Source organism: Hippocampus zosterae, chromosome 8 (genome assembly GCF_025434085.1).
Source record: "Hippocampus zosterae strain Florida chromosome 8, ASM2543408v3, whole genome shotgun sequence".
NCBI classification, from domain to species: Eukaryota; Metazoa; Chordata; class Actinopteri; order Syngnathiformes; family Syngnathidae; genus Hippocampus; species Hippocampus zosterae.
The window spans coordinates 18,909,259-18,935,455 of NC_067458.1; the positions used below are offsets into that span (position 1 = coordinate 18,909,259).

At 42.4% G+C, this 26,197-nt stretch overlaps 1 protein-coding gene and 1 long non-coding RNA gene across 3 annotated transcripts in view; one reads left to right on the forward strand and one right to left on the reverse strand.

Annotated features, from left to right (window-relative positions):
* LOC127606494 (uncharacterized) overlaps positions 1-25,864 on the forward strand; it is an 85,019-nt gene extending 59,155 nt beyond the window's left edge. The window contains exon 3 of one of the 2 annotated variants that reach the window (XR_007963804.1): positions 25,669-25,864. This is a non-coding gene — a long non-coding RNA (uncharacterized LOC127606494). Of the gene's footprint in view, positions 1-4,269; positions 5,177-25,668 lie in introns of those variants that run through there. The other variant, XR_007963803.1, reaches the window with a different exon arrangement.
* trabd2b (TraB domain containing 2B) overlaps positions 19,545-26,197 on the reverse strand; it is a 60,392-nt gene continuing 53,739 nt past the window's right edge. Inside the window, exons 5-7 of the mRNA XM_052074793.1 lie at positions 23,322-23,418; positions 21,074-21,349; positions 19,545-20,513 (exon numbers count right to left, since the gene is read on the reverse strand). Of these exons, the coding sequence (XP_051930753.1) occupies positions 20,306-20,513; positions 21,074-21,349; positions 23,322-23,418 (581 nt within the window). The 3' untranslated portion in view covers positions 19,545-20,305. The remainder of the gene's footprint in view (positions 20,514-21,073; positions 21,350-23,321; positions 23,419-26,197) is intronic.

The window sequence follows — 26,197 nt, forward strand, 5'->3', positions numbered from 1 at the left end:
GTAAATATTTATCCAGATTTTTCAATAAGGACATGTTTGAAATGAAATTCCGGCAATTCTTTCTGTGTCCTGGTGGTGGCGCTCCAAGAAGAAAAGTACGTCAAAATGAAAAAGAAACCAGTGAGACCAAGCCCTTGTGCACAAACTTATACTTATTGGACCATCCATTGTCTTTAAATGATTTAATGCATGCCGAATTTTACTATTTTGACCAGAAATGATTCAAACTTCAAGTCAGAAATGAATCAAGAATGACAAATCACCAAGACAACAATTAATGTTCAGAAATGCAAATAACAAAAAAAAACTATAATTAAGATATTAAGAGAATCAACTTCTCATTGTTTGTGGGAAAGAAATTAAATGGCTAACATGATATATTACAATGAAATAATTTGCGTTTATTATTCCCCAGGTAAATCCCCAACATAATTTAGGTTTTCTATTTCTTACTCTTTTTTGTGAGAAGTCTTAATTTTTAACAAACCAACAATGATTGTCTATTGTTACAGATCTAAAGAGACCATAATGAGTTTGATTGCTTGTAAAATTGCAACTTAGAAAATAATGCCTTTCAATAATATACTTTCTGTAGTCGTTTGTAATTTTGGATTGAAATGTTTTTTTTTTATTTTTCAAATGTAGGGAGTATTGTTTTTTTAACCACACAAAACATGTATTGTAGTCAATATCGATATTTGCTCCAGTGCTATTGTTATCACCAACAAAACATTGTAACAATATAGTATTGTTTGCCTGGTGAGTAATGCATCCAAAGCCTCGTTTTTTAAAAAAAAGTGTTCTCCCCCCACTTTCCTTTCCCCTCTGTCTAGCAACAAACAAGCTGCAGATCGGTCAGTCAGTCCACGCCTGTTCCAGACGAGCAAAAAATAGTGTTCTTCTTTTTTTTTTTCCTCCCCAGCAGACACGTGAGGATGTGGTCGCAAGCCATCAAACACAAAAACAGGCCCAAGCTGTCACGCTTCTGGCCATGTCGTGCAAAAACAATGCAAAGCGAGCGCAAAGATTTGCGCAACATGCCACCCATGCTTTCGGCTGCAATTGTAGCGCGAAGAAGGGGAAAAAAAAGCATCCGAGTTGGAACTATGAAAGGAAGGGGAGAGATGAGAAAGTGGCTATTTTAAGACGACAAGAAAGCCACGACACGTTTCCCCGTCCTTCTTTTCACTTCGATGCGTGTTGAATAGTTTCCAAAACGTGCGGCGTGGCTTGTGTAGCTAATTTGCAGTTATTCTACCGCAGCAAGTAGGCCCTTTTGCGCCTTCCGCAAACGTGCACTTAGAGCCCGCACGGCGTCTCTGTTTCGCAGCCTGTGTGGGCCCTGCGGCGTGAAAACCGCATGTCCGCTCGGCTCCGCGCTGCGTGGACTCCACATCACATTTTTTGCGCTGCGGGGCCATGCGGGAGACGGGGGTCCGGTAGATTTGTGGCCAAGATGAGCCCTCCAGTGGTTGAGGAGGGTGGGGGTGGGGGGAGGGGGGGTATTCTTTCGCCGGGTATGCCAGTTAAGAGGCTTAGGATGAGCTCAATTGGTGGTTCTCAAACTGCAACTCAGAGCTCGGGGTCCACGGGGGGGGGGGGGGGGGGGGGGGGGGGGGAGTAATTTGCAACAGATTGCATCGTTTGTAAAAGTGCATACACTGTAAACAGCACAATTTGTATTTCTTTTGGGCTAAAACAGTCATGTAAGTTGGAACGTCTTTGACATAAATTGACATTTCTGGCAAGAGTTAGCGCAACAGAGCAAACACGTGCTGAGTTGCTTTCACTGATAGCTTTAGGTGGGCGGGGCGAACCAATATAAGAGACAAAAGTTCTGTAAATTTATTTCTTGTGAAAAAAATTTCACAACAGCAGCTTTAAAAATATCTGGTTGAGCTCCCCGAATTAAAATGTTTTTTTTAAGTTTGTCATCATAAAATTTTGAGTTCATCCAGCATTTTTTTTTGAGCATTGCACCTACATACATGTAGCAAAAAAAAAAAAAAACATACTAACTCAGCCGATTATTCTTCCTTAACATATATTTTGCCAATTTTTGCAAAAAGTCAAACAAATTGAAATAAAAGAAAAGTTATGGTCCAGCTCCGGCCTCCCTGTGTTGAGTTTGCATGTTCTCCGCGGGCCTGCGTGGGTTTTCTCCGGGTGCTCCGGTTTCCTCCCACATTCCAAAAATATGCGTGGCAGGCTGATTGAACACTTCAAATTGAGTGTGAGCGCGGATGGTTGTTCGTCTGTGTGCCGTGCGATTGGCTGGCAACCGATTCAAGGTTTCCCCCACCTACTGCCCGGAGACAGCCGGGATAGGCTCCAGCACCCCCCGCGACCCTAGTGAGTATCAAGCGGTTCGGAGAATGAATGAATGAATAAAAGTTATGGTCAAATAAGATTGTGTGAATTAAGTCAGACATTGTGCTGGATTTTCGGTCAAAAGTGTGCTTTCAACAATATTTGGTTGTGTCAATAAAAAGAGATTTATTTGATTTATTAACTGATGCCATGTTCCATAAAAGTACTTAAATAGTAAGTAAAGTCAATTAAAAAAAATTTCAAAAGCGCATGAGCTTCTCAAGTATTAGCAAGTACCGGTATTCAAATAGAAGTACATCTCCTTGTACTCATTTTTTTCTCCATTCCTACTCACATTTTAAGTCTCTAAAATATCAATTTATCACAACACCGAGCCCTCTGCTGTTACGGATTGGCTGTAAATTGTCAGGGAAATCACTGAACGCTAGCTTGTTGCGCCGTAAAAAAAGAAATCATGGCTCACATAGCAAACGGGTTGAAAATGGGCAAAAATACTTTGCGAGTACGTGATTGCGTTTGACACCCCGCCACTCCCAGACGTGGTGTTGTTTCGCTGTTTCACTCCAGAAGAGAAAAAGCTGGCAGACGAGTCTGACATTAGCCAAAAAGCTAAAGCTAACGAGTAGCCCAGATTGCTGCTAGCCTGAATAGATTTATATCGGTGTTGAGTGACAAGGGCGGCGACACAGTGAAGCTTCGTCACCAGGTTACTACTTCAACAACAAATTGTGGCCAAGTAAGGGCTTCCCTGCACCTAAAACGTTTGAGTATCCCTGAACGAAATGATTTGATGATGGGCACAATAAATCTGTTGTGTGTTTCTTGGCATGCCGAGACGGGAGGATTACAAGTTGTCACACAAAGGAATGCAAATCGCAAGCCAAACTCTCCGAGAGGCCCGCCGAGTAGCCGGCCGCTTTAAGAGTTATTTGCGGCGACCTGTACCTCCTCTTCCCTCTATTTTAGGTTTCGCTATTAGTCCTAATAACCGTGAAGGGCCCGAGAGTAGCCACTGTATTCATCTTCAATCAATGGCTTTGCCGCCGCGCACCCTATAGACCTCCCTCCACATTTGCATTCCATCAAGTGAAATGACCAGGAGGACAATGGGTGAGAAGTCGCTCTCGGGCTGGCCTGATGGAAATGCGGTGTCGTCACTGAGACTACAGTGGTTTGCATGGGGGGGGGGGGGGGGTGTCATTTTTGGACGTAATAATAGAAATCAACACGATTCGATATGTGTCCCCGGGTGCAATAACGATTCAAGGGTGCTATCAGTGGAATTATTTGATTTTGTTCCATTCAGTGGGATTACAACCTGATTCGATATGGCATGATTTAAGACAAAGAAGTGTATATGTAGCTTTTTTATGTATTACCAATAAGCGTTGATTTTTTTTCCCCTCTCATCCAAAAATATTTTGAAAATATGTTGTCAAATATATTTTAAAAAAACGCAAACAGATGAGTTTATGGGTGTGCCAGGGTCCGCTTTAAAGCTATCCCTTCACCCATCCAGCGACTGCAAACAGGCGCTTGTGGATTCATTCTGGAATAGTTTGCCGTGTACAGAAAACACATGATGCCAACTGCGTTGCAAAAAACGCACACCCAGCCACAATGAAGTGTCTCAAATCAAGTTGAATTTATGCTCCCCCCGACCCTCAAACATTAAAAACAATTGTTTTGCGGCCCTTTTCAGTTCCGTTTGATGAAAACATCACTGCAAACTTGAACCACAAGAAGAAACATCAGATTAATAGCCCTTCAGTCAAAACTGAACATGCTTCATGCTAGCCAACGTTTTTAATGCAGCTCCTACGATTTGACCAAATGAGGTGTCTGGTGAGTGTGTTGACAGAAACTTGAGCAGGCTTGTCATTTCAGTCTGTGGTGCATATCCCACTGGAGCCAACCCTTATTCATACCTCCTCCTAGTGGTCACGGCGGAAACTACAAGGAAGCTCACTCCCTAAATTACAACCGTCGTGTGTCGACTATATCAGCGGCGACGGCGGCGGCAGTGGGTCAACCCCCTGCCTGAACGAATAGAAGCGGAATTGTCGGCGTCGTGACCGCCAGCCAACTTTCTGTTCACACAGCGGCAGCCCAGGGGCCGGGCGGACAAAACCGCAGGATGCGGATCAGCACTGCGATAGCGGAATTATTCCACTCAACTCTCAGCAGTAGTCGACCGGCACTTGAGCTGAGAGGAAGTGCAGACTGGCTCTGGCAGCTCAGGTTGCCGCTGCACCGTGTCAGGCAATCAGACGCAAACCGCCACCCAAATAAAGTGAATGTGAATTTTTAGGGATTAAATTGACACTCGGGTCAAAGCGGGTTTTTGCGTTCATTCTAAAACATTGCTTATGCGAAACGGCTTACAGCTAAGCACACAGATACAAAAGAGACATGACCTGGTTTTACATTTTTCAACAATTCAGATGATGAGCAAAAATGACTGTAGCGGTGCAGACAGAGGTAAAACGATGACGATTTGGCTAAGGAGCAAAAACGCCGGACTAATGTTGATGGTGCCGGGAATCTCGGCTCGGCTATTTGGCCCGTACTGGCGGGATGTTGTTTACTGACCTCCAACTGCTTGGATCCGCGAACTGGCAGTTGTAGATTGCTTTAAAAAAGCCTCGCTGAGCTGTCATTACGGATATTCACTGATTTTAATGCTTAGTCCCGTCGAAGCCAAAACTCTTGTCCCGCAACACACATTGCTGACAGTTGATCAGATATCTTGTACCGCTACTGTCGGAGTTGTGATTGGATGAATTGGCATCTCTTTTTCTGCGAGTGCTTTTGTCACCTCTGATAAAAATCAAAATCTCCCCCATTTGTCCGTGAGACCGTATTGTTTTTGTGTGTCGCTCTTCCCTTCCGTCGGGTTCAAACCTTGATTCATACCTGTAACTGCGAGAGTCAGATTTAGTTTCACCGGTCAGTCTTTTTTAACTGGCAATCAGTCCAGAAAGAGTACACACGTGAATATGTGGCGTCAATGCATACTTTTTAAAAAAATCTTTCCCAAATGCTGGCATTCACCAGTGCTAATACCGCCCTGACAGTTCACACAGAATTGATTGCGTCGAGCATACGTCTCGGCCGTCTCCTACGCTATTTCACACCGCACGGCAAAGATAGTTTAATTAAAGAACAACATTATCTTAGAGCCGCTTGCAGTGTGGAATGCTGTCTGTGTGTGTGTGTTGGTATGGAAGCTTTTCTTCATCCCCTTTTGGCTCATTTTTCCCAATTGCTTTTTTTCTTTTCATTTTTTTTTAAACTGGTGTGTTTGTAAATCACCTTGTCTCATGCCGCAGTCAGGGTGTTGTTTTACATCCCACGCCTTTCAAAGATGAACCATAGCATTGCCCCCACTTTAACTTTTAAAGCAACCCTGGTGTGTGCAAAGGGTTGCATCATGCCAAAGACCGTTATTTTCAAAGGCATGCATTAAAATCTGTGTGTGTGTTTTGTTGTGGACCATAAAGTGGGTACTAAAACACAAGGCCATGGTTACGGACACACTGGTGGTGAATACACTGGTGCGAAGTATGTTTAATGTTGTGTTAGAGAAGAGTGTTTATCAGCAATCCTGGCGAGTTATTTTTCAATTTATTAAAAAAAAAAAAGAAACATGAGCTTGACCAAATTTGGACATATGAAGTTTGCTTACGCCCAATGTGAATAATGGATACAGTTAAACCACGTCAATTCATTGAATAATGTCAATTTTAGTAATTATATTTTAATAACAGACTGCCAGGGTTAATTGATTTTTTTTAATACACTCCTCTCATATACATTTTAATCATAGTAAGTGATCATAGTATCATAGTATAGAAATAATGCAACATTTTAAAGAATATAACGTGAAAGTTGACCATTTCTTTTTAATTTTTAAAATTCCAAATACCAATCACTATAATTAAAAACAAGGCAGCATACACTGTGTCCTTAACCTCATCAAAAGGTTAAATATGACATTTTAATGCCAGCTTTCGTGGCGCTGCTTTTTTCCCCACTGTTTTCTGTTTTTGTATTTTTTTTATACATTGGAGCATACAAAAAGCCTTTTAAACGTGGTCAAAAATAGACGGAAGAAAACCAAAACCCCATCCACATCAGACAGCGGAGGGGGGGAAAAAAAAGGAAACCAGGATGGCAAAGTCAAAATACAAAAATACAACTCAACATATAAAACACCCATTTCCATTTGTTCAGCTTACTTATTGGCCGCCGGAAAAGTAAAAATGAAAAACAAAAAGCCGCAATAATGTGGACTCGACTGTGAAAATATGATTTTCGACTTTTAGCCGAGCATAGTTTTAAGCCAGGGTTAATTATGTTTTCGTCCTGCCTTTCACAGAGGATGAGTTTTACTTTCCAGGCTGTGAAATGCTGCTTAATTTCCCGCTAAATGATGATGTGTATTTAGCTTGTGTCATACAGCTGTTTCTTTTCTGCTCTGCCGTCGTCGTTTGAGGAGATCCGATAGGGGACTCAGTGGGGTGGGGGGGTCTTTGAAATGTTCCCTCCAAATCAAGACGATTGTAACCCCCAGCTCCACAAAAGCATGAATATCAATTTCTAAGGAAAAGGGCGAGTGCCCTCCCCGTGCTCGCCCGCCTCGCCCCGCGCCGTACTGTACTCGTTACCCTGGTAACCTCACGGGGGCAGAATGCAGATCAGGGGTTCTGGCCTCTTGTCTCCCCCGCAACCCCTCACTGCCCTCCCCCTTACAATTCATCCTGATGATGACAAACACTTTTTATTCAGAGAAAGGCCAGTCTTTGTATGCTTCTGATTCTTTTGCGTTGCTTAACTTTTAAAATAAAAATCAAACTAGCAACAAAAAGAAAACGGTCACGTCGGAGTTATACTGACTGGTTCATTTCCTGAAAAACTAAACGAGAGACCGACGACGCATTTCCTTGCACACTGTGTCACCCAGAAAAGGTGTTCACCAGTCGGGCGATCGCTCACTATACTGATGTTTGCAATGGACATTTTGGAAGGATCGTTAAAAGCCGACAAAAGCAAAGGTCCTTGGATCAGTTCTTTACAAAACATCAGGTAAAAAACACTTCTGAGAGAGAACATGAACTAAAGAGGGCGTAAAACAATGAGGACGCAGTTAAAAGTTAAATGACCATTTTTATTCTTTATTCTTTGTTTTTTACATTATGGACAACTCTCATTTATTGTGCAATAATCTAATTGTAACATGTATTTGTTACATATTTTTTTTTATGCTTTCGAAAACATTTATGTCTGAATTCAGGGAGGGCTTGGAACGGATTAGGGCATTTACATGGAAAACAAGTCTCTACTTACAAAATTTTCCAATTAATTTCATAAGTAGAGGTACCACTCTGCAGTACTTAGTAACATACACTATGTATAGCGGATTTATTATTATTTTGAAAAGGCTTAATATCGGCCGATGAATTGCTTGGGCTCTAGCGATTACTTTTTGAGCCAATAATAATGCTTACATAAACGTTGTCGCTTCTTTTTGCTATTTCCGTCACCTTTGGAATGATGGAATTTATTCCGTTGAACTGATATTGAACCCTGCTGTGCTTTGATTCAGATGACATTGTGTCCCTTCAAAAAGCTGGCCCCGCAGACGTGGCAGCGTTTTGCGAGAGGTCAGTGTTATCTAAACAGACCCATTGGGCTATTTGCTATAGCACCCTCCATCAGGCAGGGAAGCTCCGAGGAATCAGCCCATCACTTCAATCAGCCGCAAGACGCATACGATGAATTTGTAATGCCACCAAATCAGACAAGCGATGGAGGACAAGCGAGGGCAAAGCCGGCCCAGTTGAGCTGCTGGCTGGCCGCCGCATCCCTGCGAGTATGTTTGGGTTTGTTTGTTTGTTTATTTGTACTCGACTGTTCCACAAAAGCGCAGCCATTCATGTTGTGCAACCAAATATATATTTTTTGTTTGATAGCTTTTTATGTTCCTATACATATACATTTTTTTCACTGAAGCAAGAGAGCAATGCATGCACAAAACAAGGAACACATGAGCAGGGTTTTCATTTTCCTGGGCTGTGATTGGCTGCTGCAAAGCCAGTAAACATTTTTTGGAGTGTTTACTAGCAAGGGCCTGATCGGTTTAAATATTTATTTTTTGCAGACATTTAAAAAAAAATAGTTTTTGTGTCTCCCGCCCCCCCCACACACACACAAAATTTGCCAATTAAAATTTTTTTTTCCCTCCCCCTTGTTTAAAAATCAAAACCAAAATATTGTAAAACTGTAATTCATTCCTTTATTGTTGTAAGTGTTGAGTTACCCCCAAACAGTAATTGTAGTCATCATATATTTTTGAATGAATCAGCTGATTAATCAGTTCTCTGAATTTTATTCTGCCAAATATCGGCCTCAAAGAATGCCCCGACACTCCCTGCCAGACGTCACATATCCCGCTTCGTGCATATCCCCACACATGCGATTTTCTCTCCATTTTATTGCAATTTGTTCTTTTGTTCAAATGTTGACAATGTGTTCAAAAGTGAGTGTTGAAACCGTTGTTAAAAAAAAAAAAAGTTCGGGTTTCTCTATCGCGCATTGCATGTGCGTCTGGAATGCATCCCCTGTGATAAACAGAAGTTAACTGTCCTCTTATCGCTGTTCAGAGGGTAAGTACATGTGACAGTCGATACATACAAACTCCTGATCCGTATCTAGATGGGCTGCTGGATAATGACGTGCAATAGCTGCTTTTTGTCGGCTATTTGTGTGTGTGTGTGTGTGTGCCGGCAGCCACAAGCCCCCCGTTTTTGAGGCCCATCGCGGTCCGCCCGGAGCCGCCCATCATCATTCCCACAGCGCTCAGCCTCTGCCCTTTGACCACATTAACCGCCGCCGTCAGACTCATCCCTCGGTCGTCTCTTATCGCCTGAATCAAACATTAAAAGAGGGAGGGAGCCAGAGTTTGGTCGTAAAACTCGGAGAAATATGGACACAGAAGGGGTGATAAAAAGAGGAGTTAAATATGATAAAAGTGGAGGCAATGATGGACGATCGGCTACCAAACAAAAGACGAGTGTTTCAAATGCGCTTAAGAAACCCACCCCGTCAGCGTCGACGTCACTTAAGTAGATTTTTAGACATGCGTTCGTAAATTCAATGTCTCTCCCCTTTTCTCAAAATTTTAAAATACATTTAACTCATTTGCTAGAAGGAAAAATAGTTGGAAATGTGATACCAAGCTATCATTTCGACCAGAGCATCTATACTTTTTGATTTTTTTTAGACGCGGTAGCTACCATTCAGGACAAAAGACTATGAAAATATTGTTTCAATAAAAAACTCTAATCCCCAAAAGCTTTTGCTTCCAGCCTCGTGAGATTAGCATTTTATGAGGGTGGAGCTCAGTCATAGGTAAACATGCCATTTTTACGAGGACCATTCCGCAATTAGCCGTTACCTTGACTGTCGCGGTTTTAAGAGCGATTTGGCCTTGGGAGTTACCTGGATACATCAGAGTGAGAGCGATAACAGGACCTGGGCGTGTTCGGCGGCACAGGATGGGAAGGCGACACGAGTCGTCCGTCCGTCTGCTGGCCAGCGTTGTCCGTCGGTCCGTCTGTGGGAGCGATTCAAAAGCGAGCCCCGCACGAGACGACGTGGCACTCGAAAATCAGCAAACAGATTAAAGTGGGTTGACTGACCCTTATCACCGATCGCAAACTCGCCGCACCCAAAAATACCATCGCTTATCGCAAAACATTTTGAAAGGACTTTATTGAACCACAAACTGTCTCCTCTTCTCGCGCGCTGAACGACGCAAATAGCGAAGGATCTCTTGGTTGATTGTCTGACCTACATTCAAAGAGAAAACGCACAGTCTTGGAACTTTTTGCGTGACGCCTCGTCCACAAGCCTTCAATACGATTCAAAACGAGTTGCAGCACCAATGCAACTTGAATTGTCGAGTTGCCATTTGGCCCGGTTGCTCAAAGTGTAGCTGGCAAGACCTGGCTATCCTTTCCTTCCGGTACCGTGAAGCCAATCTTGCTCACTGCACGTCTCCTCCGGGTACATCTCAGCCAGGAGATTTGCTCACAGTGATGACTCGGAAAATATTTAATGTCCCTCCCATGCGCCTCCCCTGCTCGGCCATTTAAAATTCTCACCCCGTTCTCTGACCTTAAAAGAGTGCGCACGCATGCATACGACGCTCTTGAATGGTGTGTGTGTGTGTGTGCGCGTGTGTGTGAATCGCATTGTGTATTTGTCCACGTAGCTTTTAGCCCCAGTTAGCTGGACACACACTGTCCCATTAGTAGGACTTATCAGGGCCCATTTGACCTCCACCCTCGCCCTGACCTCTAGCGCCTCATCTCTTGGGAGGACTGGTCAGCAAGGTGAAAGTGTGTGTGTGTGTGTGTGTGTGACTGGGATGGATGGGGGTGTTCTACCGTCTGGCCGAGTGTAAACACTGATGGTCAAACACATTGCGCCCCCCCCCCCCCCCGCCCCCTCTTCCTTGCCTCGCTCTCCCTTTTGACATTAAGTGTTGTGTTACTTCAGCTAATCACATTCAGCGACGTATCAGGTAGAAGCAAAATGTGTCATTTCAGTGAAAATGTGTAAATGAGCTTCTGGGGTTTATTACGGTTCAGTGGAACAGAAGAAGGAAGGTGAAACCGACTGCTGTCAGGCTGATGAATAAAAAATAACAATCATAATAATAATAACAATTAAATGATGTGAAGGAAAATTGTAAATAGTACTGCGATTTATCCATTTTGTGTTCATATTGCATTTAATTGAAAGATGTTTGTTGTTTTTTTCTCTTTCTTCTTTCTTCTTTCTACATACATTCTTGCTGCTGGAGGCTGTAAATTTCCCCAGTGTGGGACGAATAAAGGATATCTTATCTTATCTTAAATAGTTGTCATTATGTTACTTGAACCGATTCTTCAAAGAACACCAATGGTAAACTTTTTTTTTCTCCCCACCACTTGATTAGCAGCAGGAATGTTTTCTTATCCACTCTCATCACTTGATAAGTTTCTGAAATTCCCTGACTCATCAATGTCACTTGCCACTTGCCTCCTAAAAAACAGAATTTGCTATTCGCTATCCAAATCCCAGTCAGGAGACATGACGTGAATCCTTTCAGCCTAACTTGAGAGTCTAGCGCAGAGACATCTTCTCTTTTCAAGCCATTCTCCTACTCAGATGAGGTCTTCTATTGAAAGGAGACAATGGGGTTCCTAATCAGAGGACCTTTGCCCTCCCCCCCGACATGTTCCTGGATCAACAAATTAACCACTGCTTTGTACCAGGTGAACAACATAAAATGTATTTATTAAAAGGAGTAATCATCACACAGGGTAAGTCATATTTGTTTTTTCTTTTTTGTTTTGTTTTATTGATCTATTTTTTTTTTAAAAATACCTTTTTGTCCAGTCGCGCCCGGGAGGGCTTTCATGTGGCAGCAATTACCATATTTCATTAGCGCGTGGAGTGTCACCGCCGTGGCATCAAAGCGCTCTGTTCGTCGCCTATGCGCACCGACCGCGGGAAGTACACAACTATCTGTGTGTGTGTGTGTGTGTGTGTGTGTGCCGCCCCCCCCTGCCCTTCCCCGCTTGTCCCTCCCAGAATAAATTCGCCTGTTCCCGTGTTTGAGTGCACTCTCTCCCTTCAAGCTGCTGTCGATATCAAAGAGAACCCATTCCACATGTGAAGTACCCCCTTGCGCGGAATAATAAAGAAGGTATATCATGGCAAGAAAAAAAAAAAAACTGTGAACCACAACACTCTCGGCACCCGCCTTTAATGCACACGCTAGCATTTGTGCGCATGGCAACACGTGTACCTGAAACGCGCTCGTCTCATCTCCGTCTTTGCGCTTCTTGGCAAAAAGCAGACGCACTTTTTGTTTACTGGCGTGCCGCGACGCAAAAAGCAAAGCGAGAGAAAGCCGCACGCGGCATCAGCGAGGGCTGGAGTACGAATCGAATTCAGCATTGCGATGTCGTAGGATGTTAGTTTTTTACTTCATCCTACTCCCTTGAACATAATAACTGTGTTGAATTAAGACTGATTTCATTCTTTTTACTTTTTTATCTAGCTTATTTTCTGTCAAATTATTACTGTATATGTTTTATGTTCAATAAACAAGAAAAAAAAGAAAGATAAATGGCATCAAAGCAAATGATGTGCATCAAACGTCATGTTTCTTGCCGAATAATAACAATGCATATGGTCTTCAGTTTTAAAAATGTGGAGCTATTGCAATCTTTGCTTCCAATCCCTTTCTTAAAATAAATTTAACATTAGAAAAGATTTTAAAAAACGAATTTAACATTATTACCGGTCCCCGATTTCAAAAGTTGTCTTTCCTTAGATTTGTTGCATGTTTGTAATCAACCATACGTATATTTGGCTTCACACTGTGAACTTCAGTCACAATGGCCCTCCGAAGGAAACCCTAACCGCGATGTGGCCAACGACAAAAATGAGTTTGACACCCCAGCTCTAAAGGTCTCATATTGAGCGTCCAGCCGACGCCCGGATTCTTGTCAAATGGCTTTTTTTTTTTCATTCTTGTTTGCTGCACTCAATTCTCTCTTGGTCCGTCACTGTATCTGTAATGGAAGTACCATAACCTTTTTTTTTTTGGTATTTTCGATTTGCCCTTTCAGTTGAAAAAGTTGAGCTGTTCTTTGCAAGTGCATTTCAATGCCTTTTGACGTGTGCACCTGAACAACGGTTGAGCCTCCGCAAGGCCACCGGGCTCAACACAAAAGCGCAGAGCCGCACATCTTCAAGGGAGTCGTGACAATGGAGTCGAATAATCTCTTATCCTGCACAAACACGCGTGAGTTTTGAGTAGCAGGCGCTCCCCAAACAGCGTGGCTTAGAGGAAGGGGGGGTGGGGTGGGGGGTACGCTGTCATCTGCCTTGCCTCCCAACGCACTTTTTGTTGTCCCAAAAAGACTTTTTATGGCCGCCGTTGGCTTGGCCCGCCTCTCAATGGAGAACCCAAAACGATTTCGGGAAAAGGCGGAGTAATACTCAGAATGCGGCGTCTTTCCTTAGCTAAAAATAAATAAATAGAAATCAAGATATTGTAAACAACGACAAGAGGAGGAGAACGTTGTCTGGTTGCAAGCGTTGGACGGCGTCTCCTGTTGGGCTGCCTTGTGTTATCCCGAAGATCAGTGCCGCCGGGGCACGTTTGAAAGGCTCTGAACAGCGTCTTTTGGATCGATGGGGGCTCACCTTGACTATGTGACTTTTTTTAAGGGGGTGGGGGCCCGGATCGATCAACCTTGCCGATCGAGAAAGCACGGCCACGCTCGTGCTACCTTTCACTATTGTGAAGCCAACCTTTTTTTTTTCCCCTGCAAAGAATAGCATTGTGTTGAGGTCATTATTGTACGATAATCGCCTGCTTTGTCACCATTCACTATTAGCTAGTAATTGGCCTCTAGATCAGGGATGCCCATTAGGTAGATCCTGATCTACCGGTAGATCTAAGACAGGTCCCAAGTAGATCCGAGGAGTGTCGAGAAGAAAAAAAACAAACAACCATTTGTGTGTCTTTGTACATGTTAGTAATATATTTTTTGTGTTAATATACACTGCACACTAATCAGTCTCATTTTCACAAAAAAAAAAATTAAAAATAAAATAAAGCAGGTAAATCTTAAATTTGTGTGTGTGTGCGTGCGTGCGCCGGTAAGGGTACATCCCGTGAGGTTAGTTGATCATCAAAAAGTAGATCTTCGATCCAAAAAGTTTGGGCACCCCTGCTCTAGATAACAGGTTGAAGTAATGCAATTCAACTGAGAGACTAAAATCTTTGCCTGAGAAGCTAAGTTTAGCCTGGGTTGTTAGTGGAAGTTATGTCCAGTTGAGTGCATTCAGTTGTGTCCTAAGGTTACTTATTAGGTAAGGTAGTCTGCTTAAATGAGATGGATAAGATGTCAATCATACGTCGTTTAAAATGCCCATTGGCGGCAGTGAAACACCTCAAATTGAGTGTCGTTCAAAAAAAGTTCAAACAGTGCTAGCCTAACATATGTGACCCAAACTACAATAGATGTAATATTGTTTATCGTATTACAGATTAATGTACCTTGAAAAATGATTGTGTATAAAATCGCATGACTCAGATTAATTTTTCAAATGGTTTAACCCACAACAAGTAGCAGTTCACCAAATAGTCACCAAGTCCACAAAAAAAAAAGTTTCAGCTTTTTATTGGCAGTTGCGGGAATCTTTCTGCCAAACAAAGAGAATTACGTATTGTTTATTCACAACGGCAGCAGCTTCCCTTCATGCTAGCAAACAGTGCTAACACGGCCTTGACGTGACAAAAGTTGTGGTTTTCGACGCAACGGATGGAAAGATATGTTGACAGCTGATATAGCGATATTCTTTGTCCTCTGCAAAGAACCACTCATGTCACTGCATCTTACGGAGTTCCTTAACCGCTTCCATGCAACCTGTAACCTGATAAGCTGTCCACTGCAGTAACCGCTGTCCCTGAAAAGGTTAAAGTATTTTCATTAAAAAAATAAATCAGACTATATTGCACGTATGTACACCGATTTGGCAGACTGAGACTTTGACGAGAGGTACGAATAATCCTTCACTCGGGTGCAAAGATTGACTCGGTTGAGCAGAGGTGCTTTGGAACAACATCCTCGGCCTGCTCTTGTTGAAATCAATGGCTCTGCGGCTCCTTCCAAATAAGCCTTCACCTTGGACCCTGCAAAGCCCCCAAGTCCCCACCCCCACCCCACCCCACTGCTTCCTAGATGTAACCGAGGAGGGAGGTGTGAGGAGAAACCAGGGGCCTGCCACATTATATGCTTTAACATGACTGGCAAATCCAGCACGGTTAAACAAACGTAACCTTCATTTGTGAAACGCTGCAAATCAAAGGGCGACAAACGACTTGTGCAAGTAATTACCAGCAGGGAGGGCGGATGAAGAAGACGGGACTTGTTTGGCGGGGAGAGGGAGTGGGTTGGTTTTTCGAACAGGTTGAATGGAAGGAAATGAGAATCATTTAAGGGTGAGGGGCATTTTTAATGAGTTTGCCCAGAAATTGATTTTTCCACTGTAATCTTTTATTTATATGCGGCAGGCGGCGCGTCCCCAGCAGAGTGAGGGTCAAAGCTCGAGAGCAGCCTGTCAAGGCCTCCAGCCGCTCAAACAACAGTTCCAAAGCTCAGGGAAAATGGTATTGTAGCGAAGGCAAATATTGTCCCGTCTCGGCTTATGGGGCGGAAAAGCTGTTTGTCCGGGGAAGGGGAAAAAAAAAAAAGGAAAAGAAAAAACCTCCACCGCTCAATGTGCAGATTAATTCAATTATTTTCCCCCTCTCTGCTTACTCCCGCCGCCAAATGAACATGAAGGAGGTAGTTCCAGTCAAATGGAAACAACGTCATTTAAGGCTGTTGAATTCCTGGAGGTCACAATAATATCCAGATTCATGATTTACACTTTGTTTCTATTTTGTCTTATCATTTCACAATATACTGTTTTATTATTATTATTAAACTAACTGAACTGTCTTGCCATTAAGATAAGATATCCTTTATTCATCCCACAATGGGGAAATTTACATTATTATTATTATTATTAGAAAAGCAAAAGCGGTTTCATCTCATTCTAAAAGCAGTCATGAGCTTATGGTATGACAAGTGCCTCAACGAAGGTTCTTTGTTTTTTTCATCATCTTTTGACGATTAACCATTTTGAACAGGAATGAGGAATTTCAAAGTGAACTTTTTTTTAGGGTTGGGGGGTTAAATCTAAGAAGTCAAAAATGAAGTCAAACTTTTTCCACTTAGGAATGTGAATAACTACAATTTGAGATCTTAATAAAAAAAATGACAACATACTTTCATGTCACTGGTCAACAATTTTTGCCTAAATTCTTTAAATTCCAGAGATAATACTAAACTTTCTTTATGTATTTTTTTGCCCTGATTAATTTGCTCCCACTTTTTTCATAATAACAATAATATGTAATATATTTATGAATGGATGGTTAAGTTTACAAATGGCTGAAATTATTTTCTGGAATGCCACACGGCTATAAATTACATTGCATGCTATAATACTTATTGGGCACGCTTTCATAGGTCAAACTTAAAATACAAGAAAACTCCCCGAAAATATCTCATAGGACTGATATGGCAGAAAGAAAAAGTAAAGACATTTTTAAAATCAGCGCCAAGAATAGTTTTCGAGACACAGAAAGTCATCTCTTGCTGTTGACCATGCAGTGTTTTGAGTCTTTTGTCCTCAGGCAGTGCATTTGAAAATATCAGAATTAAAATTGCATTAAAAACATCACTTTTAGCTTTAGATTTCTTAACATTATATATACTCTGTATATTTATTTCGAACTGATTCGGCCCAGTTGTCCCCAAACGACATATAACATACAAATTCTTCAGAATCTGCATATGAATGCTAAAACGGTCTTGTTGCTAGGCAGACTTCATGATTGCCCACATAATCCTACTCTTTAGTTAATTGGTTCAAAATGATCATAAATATTATCTCTTATAGTTTACATTTTGTCAGACTCACAGTTGGACACAAACTCAACTAACATTTAAGAGCAGCCACGATTTTATGAGCTCCTTCAAATGAAAAGATAATCTTGCTGTGATTGAGGCTTAGAATTGTGGTTCCAATGGCATAATATCTTTAACTTGTTTCTAATACTTCAGTGTTATTTCATTACACAGGAGTGGTGAAAATATTTGACCCAATGCAACCGCAAAAATAAATATGGAGCTATATTCTCTTTTCACTAGCTAAATGATTGATGTAACAATGTAAACACAGCTCAAAGAAATACTGTACAGTTCAGTAAAACTTGCATTTCACCTTCAACAAAATATTGGCAAGCATGAAAAACACAACGCTGTTTCCCGTCTCCAAAAGGAGCTGAAATTGTCGTGTCGCAATGGCGCCCCCCAGTGTCGAAAATACAAAGTGCAGCCTCCGAACCGATTCAAACTCGCGCCAGGCCTCGATTTCAAACGGTGAAATGTCAAATATGTGTTTTAATTTGCTTTGAAACATTTTTGTTGTTGTTTTTTAGACACTTTTGATTGTAGGTATTGTTGACATCAATTAGCGATTGTTTGATTTATTTCCAATCCAAAAGGCAACTTGCTATATTTGCATTTTTGTCTGTGAGCCAGGAAACGGCAGTCTGGGCTTCTGCAAAAGTTGAGAATATTTCTTAAAACTACTGAAATTTACGATGCTGATGCTCAGTTTTGATGAGCAATGGCTGAAAAGCATTCATCTAGCGATGTTTTTACTATTGTCACATCTGCCTCATAGTGCTGAAGTTTGGCATCCAAATCTTGTTTTGCATGTACTCTTCTTTGCTTGTGTGGGTTTTCTTTTTCTCCACATGTATCAAACTCAAGGCGTGGGGGCCAGATATGGCCCGTCACATCATTTCAAGTAGCCCTCAAAAGCAAATCAAAGATGACAACTTCCATGATGCCTGCTAAAATCTGTACCAAAATTAAAAATTTTCACATGTGATCAGTCAATGGCATATTGTAAGCATTTTCTTGTTACGAAATCCCCCATGACAATTACTAAAACAATATATGAATAGAACTTTATTCTTGACCCCTCCATATAGTTTCAGTCATCACGGCCCTCCAAGGGAAACAGGAATTGGAATTGAAACCCCTGTTTGACTCCAACGTGCATTTCAAAAGATGCACCTTAAGCTTCATGACAGGACTTTTTTTCCTTATATTAAAATCCAACCATAGCTATATAAATTCCTTTTCAACTCTTTATTTGACCTTTAAGGAAAATTTTTAATTGCAATTGTGACCCACTCACTCATTTCAGTAGCAATGCACAAAACGCTTCTTGGCACGGGCAGTCAAAGGTGAGAAATTTGCTGCAAGCCTTAAATGCGTGGAAACAGCGCCATCTGGCGGACACTTGCAAGTTGAACGTTCGCAGTCCAAATTGTAATCGAGAAGTTAACTTTATTTTTGTATGGCACTCCGGTCGCTGTAACAGCATTTTAGAGAACATTCGTGGAATAAATATGGCATTTCAGATATATGTATGTATGTGACCTATATTTATTCACCATAGTCAAAAAGACTGAATGGCACAAACTGTCTAGGATATCTCAAGGATGAACTTAAATTGTTACTCGGAGAATATATAAACACTACCATTTTTTTCTTTTTTTTTTTTGCACATCTCAGCAGTTATGTAAGACATTTTGTACACCACAAAGTACACCACCAAAATCAACTGGTCTCCAACAACACAAGGATGAAAAGCAAAAGAAAACTCTGGTCACATGATCCGCTTTGATGAATACTTTATTTCCTATGAAGTTTATTTGTTAAAAAAAGCAAGAAAATATACTCTTTTTATTTCATTAATAATAAATATACAATATTTATTTATGGACAAAATGCACAATTTACACAAGTCTTGAGCGCCTCGCCACCGCGACACTTTTTGACCGTTTTATCTCAGAGTTGTTAGGATCTATTCTTGAGATCCATATTAGTCCATGATGATGATTCAGCATTTTTAAATGTAGTTCTCCGCCGTTTTTGTCTCCATTCAATAATTTTTTTTAACAAGGGAGACATTTTCCTACAGGCCACCTCATAATTCTAACATCCGTTAAACGTAACTACCACACACACTCTTAAATGGCACAGAAATGAAAGGTGGCTATTATTTTAGAGAAAAATACAATGTAATATAAATTCATATTTTGGGGGATAAAAAGCTTTTAATCTTACATGCAGCACATATTGTTCCAAGATAGTCATAATGTCACAGTAAAATCAACGTTTTAAAAGGGACCAAAGTCATATCCTTAATAAAAAAAATTAACGAAACACTTTTTTTGGTTTCAGTTCAGTGGACAGTGTGCTGCTCCTTCTAGATGCGCCATGGGCATCTGGGGGCCAAATAATGCCGATATTCCAACATATATTGTTCATGCAGCAATCTCAGCTTCTCAATAAACTGCGCTTATACTATGGTCGTCATTCTTTGTAGATGATAAACAAAACATGTATGAGCTACCTTATTTGTCTAATTGTTGCTGCCCATTTTGTGTTTAAATATTTGTTATTTAAGAGGTAATAAGTCGGACATAACCTATTAATTGGCTTCCTTGTTTTAGTTTTTTGCCAAAATGTACTATTTTAAAATTGGCCCCCAAAAAAATCCTTGTCGTTCAGGCCGTGGCAACATTGGGTGACTGATGCTTTTCATTACATTGTATCAAGCTAGCAGGCTTAAAGACACACTTGTGTGGTTGTTGTAATATACAAGGTGCACTTCTCTGTTAGATGTTAACTTTGACTGTAAACTTCAACCAGGTGTGGCAGTCACCACCTTGAGGCTCTGTTTTTCTTCTTTTTACGATCTGGAACTCAAGTTAGGTCACTCGTATCTCTTTCGTTTTATGTGCTAATTTGGCACAATCATATCAGCACGTTTATCTATCTCGAAACTAAAGGAGGCAGGAGTACCCAGTTTATGTTCTATTGGCACCGGTCCCCCTTAGGAACTTTGTTTAAAATAATAAAACACAATTGATATCAAATCATTTTGCGAACCCCCAAACTGTGGCTCCCGGATCCTAGTTTGAGATCCACTGATGTAATGGTCACCACATGCGACCGCACCAACTGTAAATAGGCGAGTTCTCCGGTGAGTTTTCTTCCCTGTGGTGTGAAGGCCTTTGGACCCTTGCAGTCCACTCACTGTGTGACCCCCACATGTGCAGCCCACATGCCTTGGCAGCTTTTTGAGGGGCTTGGCAGCGTCACCCAGACCATTCCTGCTTATCTGTCGAGCGCGTTGCGGTAGTCTTTTCTTTATTATTTTTTTCACAATGGCAGATTGCACCCCTGCTCATCTCCACTCCCGGCGGTCAGGAGATGAGCAGCACGTACGACAGCAGCCAGGCGAACGCGCACGTCAGTGACGGTGTGTTGTGGATCCACGAGGGCGGCTGCGCCGAGGTGGGGCCGGACGGCGTGGAGGAGGGCGGAGCCGTGACGCGGTCCTCTGGGCGGGTCAGCAGGGGCTCTACTGTCACATAACCGTTGATGATCCTCACGTTAGGGGGCAGGGCGGTGCTGCAAGAAAGGAAACGCAAAGGCTTAGTAGATTTGGGGTTTATTGTACAGTGGCTACGTGGCAATTTGTGGTTTGCTGTTGACAAATGAATTCAAGGTTGTGTTTTGTTTTTTTAAGTTATTTTATGAGCTTTCTGTAATACCCACAAATCCTTGGCTAAAAGTTATTTGTTCTTTTTATCAATGTACAATGCAAACATGCATTGCATTCTGTAGGCGTAAAATGCAGGATTTGATTTGCAACAAAAATTAGGTTGTGTTGAAATACAGGACTTCTCGGGCTAAATGCGTGTTTCACCATCTAGTGGTTCAAAGTGAAATTGCACCCGATAAAAATGAGAGTTAGACCAACAAAAGAGTTGATTGACCTTCGTGAGGATAACCGGCTCGAATCATCAGCAAAAGAGCGTAACCGCGAACCTTTAGGCCACAATAGACGGGTTTACTGCATGCTTTTTCAAACTAAAACAAATTTAAAATTCAAACCAGTCGGGTGGAACTGGATAAATTCCCACGGCACACTTATTAGCTATTACTGACTGTGCAAGTGCAATCCTCACCCGTCCCCAAAGCGAACCCAGAGGTCACTAAAGAGGCGGGGCCTCCCATGGCCTCGGTGAACTTTTCGACCACGCTTGTGCCGTCCGAACTCCTCCAGCTGGCTCAGGCTGTCCGGCTGCAGGATGTGAGTCAGCTCCTCTTCCTCCTCCTCCTCCTCCTCATCGCCAATGCCAGGCATGCTACTCGGCTCGTCTAGCTCCGTCTCGCCCGAACTCGTCGGCAGACTGGTGGGAGGAGCCATGCTCGTGCCGCCGGTTGGCTCGCTGTCTGGTTGACTGTTGAATAGACACCTAACTTTGTTTATTGAACTCAATTATTTCCATTATTTGTTCTGGGAAAATGGTGAACAATCGACCAGTATCCCGAAACAGGTGATGTTCAAACTGTAAGTTTCCTCTGAATCGCAGGAATTATTTTTGCAATCCGAAATGAATGTGACACAAAGCGGACCACCCAGAATTAATCTGCCATACTCGTCTCGACTTCCAGCCATTACTTGTATTTATTTTCTTTCCTCTTCTTTCCAATACGCATTGCACATGAAGCTCCTCAAAACACTCAACCTTTGATTCATTTAATAGCAGACCGAGAAGGTCAAGATAATGCAGTAACGCATGCAAAAAATAATCTGCCGCCATGTCGACTCGCGCTCCTTCTATTGTGTCTGAAAAGCCACTCGAGTTTACGTGGTGCTCATCCTGGGATTTCCTGCAGCCCTTCCCGCCCGTGTCATAAAGTTGAAATGTCTTCAACAAGCTGTTTTTCTACTTTTACGGCCGCTAAAAAGCTTCGGTCGGGGTGATGATAGCTCCAGGTTTGTGGCCTGGCTTCCCCGCCAGCCTGTAACCCAGCGCGGCGATGCTGGGCCTGTCCGTCACAGCATCCCTCACCATTGAGGAGAGCGACACTCGTAAACGGCTCTTATGCGTCGTGTCCCGTTGCCTCATCGTGGCACCTTGCATTGTGCCTTTTTCGCCGGCTATGCGGTTGTGTGAGCGCGTGACCACGGTCAACAGTACACTTGTCAGCCCGCATCCGTACGCAGCAGATGGTAGGAGTTCTGTTTCTGGTTGGAATTTGCCATGGAGTTTCGAATCGCCTAAATCAGGCATGTCCAAAGTCCGGCCCGCGGGCCAATTCCGGCCCGCGGTCGAATTTCATCCGGCCCTCGGCCCCTGTCATAAAATCAGTGCCGTCTGGCCCACAGGTTGGGCGCAATGGAACACGTGTTGCATTGACTGAGGTCTCGTAGACTGGTGAGTGATGTTTCATAGAGTACTGCTTCCCTCTAGTGGCTAAATGAGTAATAGCATTCACTAAATGAGTAATAGCATTTAGACACTAGAGGGCATCACTCACGAGTTAACAAGACATTATTCCGTGTTTATATTGACTGATATGTCATATTTCAAATGGTCCTTGCAGTTGTGGATATGTGTATTGCTTGTTCATTTCCCTGTTGTTCGAGTCAAAGGTTTTGTGACTATTGAAAAGTCATGGTGATACATTTTATGTTTCAAATCAATCAATTTGCACTCAGGAGACTTCTGTTTAAGAAAAAGTCAAGTGAATAAGCAGTTGCATGTGATATACCTGTTTCAAATGAACCAATAGAAATTCTTAAGATTGTTGAAATTAAAATAAAAATGGAAATGTGAAACGGACTGGCTTACTAAAATTTGCTGAACAATATTGTTGTTCAATGTAAAGAATGTCAGCCAAGGTCGGCCCCCCGACATTTTACCACATAAAATCTGGCCCCCTTGGCAAAAAGTTTGGACACCCCTGGCCTAAATGGATGGATCCATGTGGACAGTTTTAACAGTAATAGAAATAGATATTCACAGTCCGGTACACGAAGCTTCATGTGTATACTGTGTATGTACAGTATAATGGCCGGGGGGGGCGTGTGTGTCTGTGTGTTCCGCGATACGCGTGTGCACGGGATTGTTTGTATCACGGTACCAGTGGCTGCCGAGCACAGCCATGCGAGGCTGGCAGCACGCCACCGAGGAGACGGGAGGGAAGGGAGGGAGTGACTCGCTGAAGTATCAAAGGATTCCTGAGCGTTGTTTAGTTTTGAAATCTCCATTTGGACATTGTTTGCACTGCACTTCAATACATTTTACTGTTAACGTTGAGAGACACCAGGCACATTCCGTCCCCCCCCGGGTTTCAATTACCATTGCTAAGTCTTTTTGCAGAACCAAATGGGTCAGTTTTTTCCCTATTCGACTGCATACTCACAATGTCACAGGCTGCTGGTCATCAGGCGTCACGTGATCGATCACGTAGCCGTCCTGTCGGAGGATGTCCAGCACGCTGTGGTTCCCCAGAAAATGACCTGAATGAAAATAGGCCGAACCGGGACAGAGTCAAGACTAGACCAAGTATAAGAAAGGGATTTTTAGTCGTTTGTTTACAGTGAGGCTCATACAAAACTTACCACTACCACACATAAATCAATCTAAAAGAATACTTTTTAAAATCAGCATTATTATTTTTAATTTATGAAGTTTTTTTCCTGTATAAAAATATTTTAATCTCATTAGAACTTTGTCCCGTGATATATTTCGCCCCCCCTGAAAGATTGCATTTTATTTATTTTTTTGTTGATTTATTTATTTTAATATTCAGCCCCCTCCCCTCAAATATTTACGAATTCATTTTTGTAAGATTACACTAGTTTCCACAAATATGCCATTATTTTCATCTGGGGGGGGGGGCGATTCTTGTTTTTATCTCACTAAAAATAGTCACACTACGAAAAATTCCACCTATAGTAAAATACCACTTTTTAAAAAATATATAATTTCTTACTTTTTCTTACTATTTCCCACTTTTTAAACAATTTTCTAATCTTGACTTTTTCCTCAAGCAAACCCCCCCCCCTCCCAAACCCCTCCCCCCACAATTTTCTCAAAATTCCCCCCTAAAATGTCCCACTTTTCTTGACTGAAGTATGACTTTTTTTTTAATTCAAAGTAGCTTGGCTAGTTTTTTTTTTTTTTTTTTTTTTAATTTGTGCTTCTTTGTCCAGATTAAGACTGGCTCATGTATTCATGCTCCCTTTTTCGGAACATAGCAAAGCCAGATCAAGTGCAAACCTGCTTCCAAACAATGCTTGTTGTTGACACTCGACCTGTTGTCTCTCCTGCCATCAGCCCCCCTCCCGCCATCTTCCCCTGCCCCCTCATATGATTCCATCACCCGCACATCCAATATGTCGGCCTCCGGCCCCAAGCGGATCAAAAGCGTTTTATCAATCAGATTATCTGTGTGACATCACTTCGCCAAACAACACACCTCTTGTTTGATCAACCCCACACTCAGTCACCTTAAAAAAAAAAAAATCCGAGCTTCACCCTGGCATTTTAATCAACAACTCCCCTGCGCCATAGTCATCAGTCCGCTGTTCCTGACCAAGTCAAAGAAAAAGGCTCTTGTGTTGCTCTTGGCAAGATAAAAATTAGAAAGTGCTTGGGAGGGAGAGGAGGCGAGATCTGATGGGATCTTTCTCGCAGGGATTCCGTTTGTGACCACAGCCCTAAGTGACATTCACAAGAAGAGGCCAGAAACTGAAAATTGGGATCATGTTGAAGTTGGATCTAACATGTCATAGTCCGTCGAGTCATTGTGGATATCCGATGTGAATGTGAGATTCTACCGATGAGTTAAGCAAAAAGTGAACCTCAGCATATTCACGGTTCAGCAGTTGCTAAGTCGCAGATTTGCTGAAAATCTTGTTTACTCATATTTTATTTTTTGTGTGGGTGTGTCGGCGCAAAGCAATAAAATATGACATTGGTACCATTGAATGGAGTCTCGTTGTTTGGTTGAATTCATTCATTTCTACTCATGAAACGGACGTCCTGTTTTGTTGGCTGTTCTTCAATGCGCTTCTTGTGCAGTCATAGATGAAAGTGTTTCCGCTCGTCTCCCGATTCAGCGACCAATAGCCCGAGGAGTCGACTTTGCTGTTCGAATTTCACGAGCAAATATTGTTGCGTGTAGTTGCCAAAACGTGAGTTTGTATGTTTTAATACTGTTTATCTAAAGTGCTAGTTAAGTTGTGCTAGCTTAATTGTCAGGCTAGTACGCTAGCTTATAATATGGATGAGCCTCATGTGAAGGTGTTTTGTTGAAGATGAATCATCATGAAGCGACCGAATGACGTCCATGTAACGGGTTCATGATTGTGTACATGTGAGATGCTCGGTGCTGATGGTTTATGATCGTCTCCATTTTAAATGCTTTTTGGTCCACAATTACAGTAAAGTGGATGGAACAATGAATTGAAAGATCCCATCACCAGTGAATGACTTTTAATCAAATATGTAATCGAACATGACAGCTATCAATTTATTTAATCTATGAGTATTTTGTGCCATTATTGGGTGGCACAGTGTAGGATGTGGATCCCCCCCCCACCCCCCCCCCCCCCACTTTTTAATGTTGTCTGCGAGAACGAATACAACTCTGGCAGTGTCAATCACAACTTCACGTCTCATTTTGAAATCCAACTCATGATCTTGTGGAGGTGTAACGTTGTGGTCAGCGTGTGTTGACGTATGTATGTCGGCTTATTTTTCAGAGACTCCCCAAAGGTCCCCGCATATCCCCGGAGGCATGTTTATCATCACGCAGCAGAACACAGTGATCCCAGAAGCCTCTCAGAATGTTTCAATTCATCTACAATGCGCGGCGAGTGAAAAAACAGTCGCTGAACTCAAATGGAAGCGTCTGCATCGGTTTCTTCTTCCGCACGTTAATTTTTACCCCGCCCTCACCGTCTCTTTTGCCTGCGCCTCAAAGATTTCAATCTGGCCATCGTGGGTGCACCTTGCTGTGAATCTAGCGCTACCCTTTGACCACCTTTTATAAATCACTTTTCGTTCGATGGAGCGGTGCCAAACTACCCGCGGTGCTTCAGATTAAAATGGTAAATTCCACCTTTCAGTCCTGCTAGGACAATCTGGATCACTTCTCCTCAGGACGCCTGCCCCCCCCCCCCCCCCCCCCGCCCTCATTCCTCATCTCCATAATGACTTCACTTCCTATGAATGCAGCACATCGTCCGTCTGACTGTCTCTGTTGCACCGATGCTAAGGGACTCGTGAGTG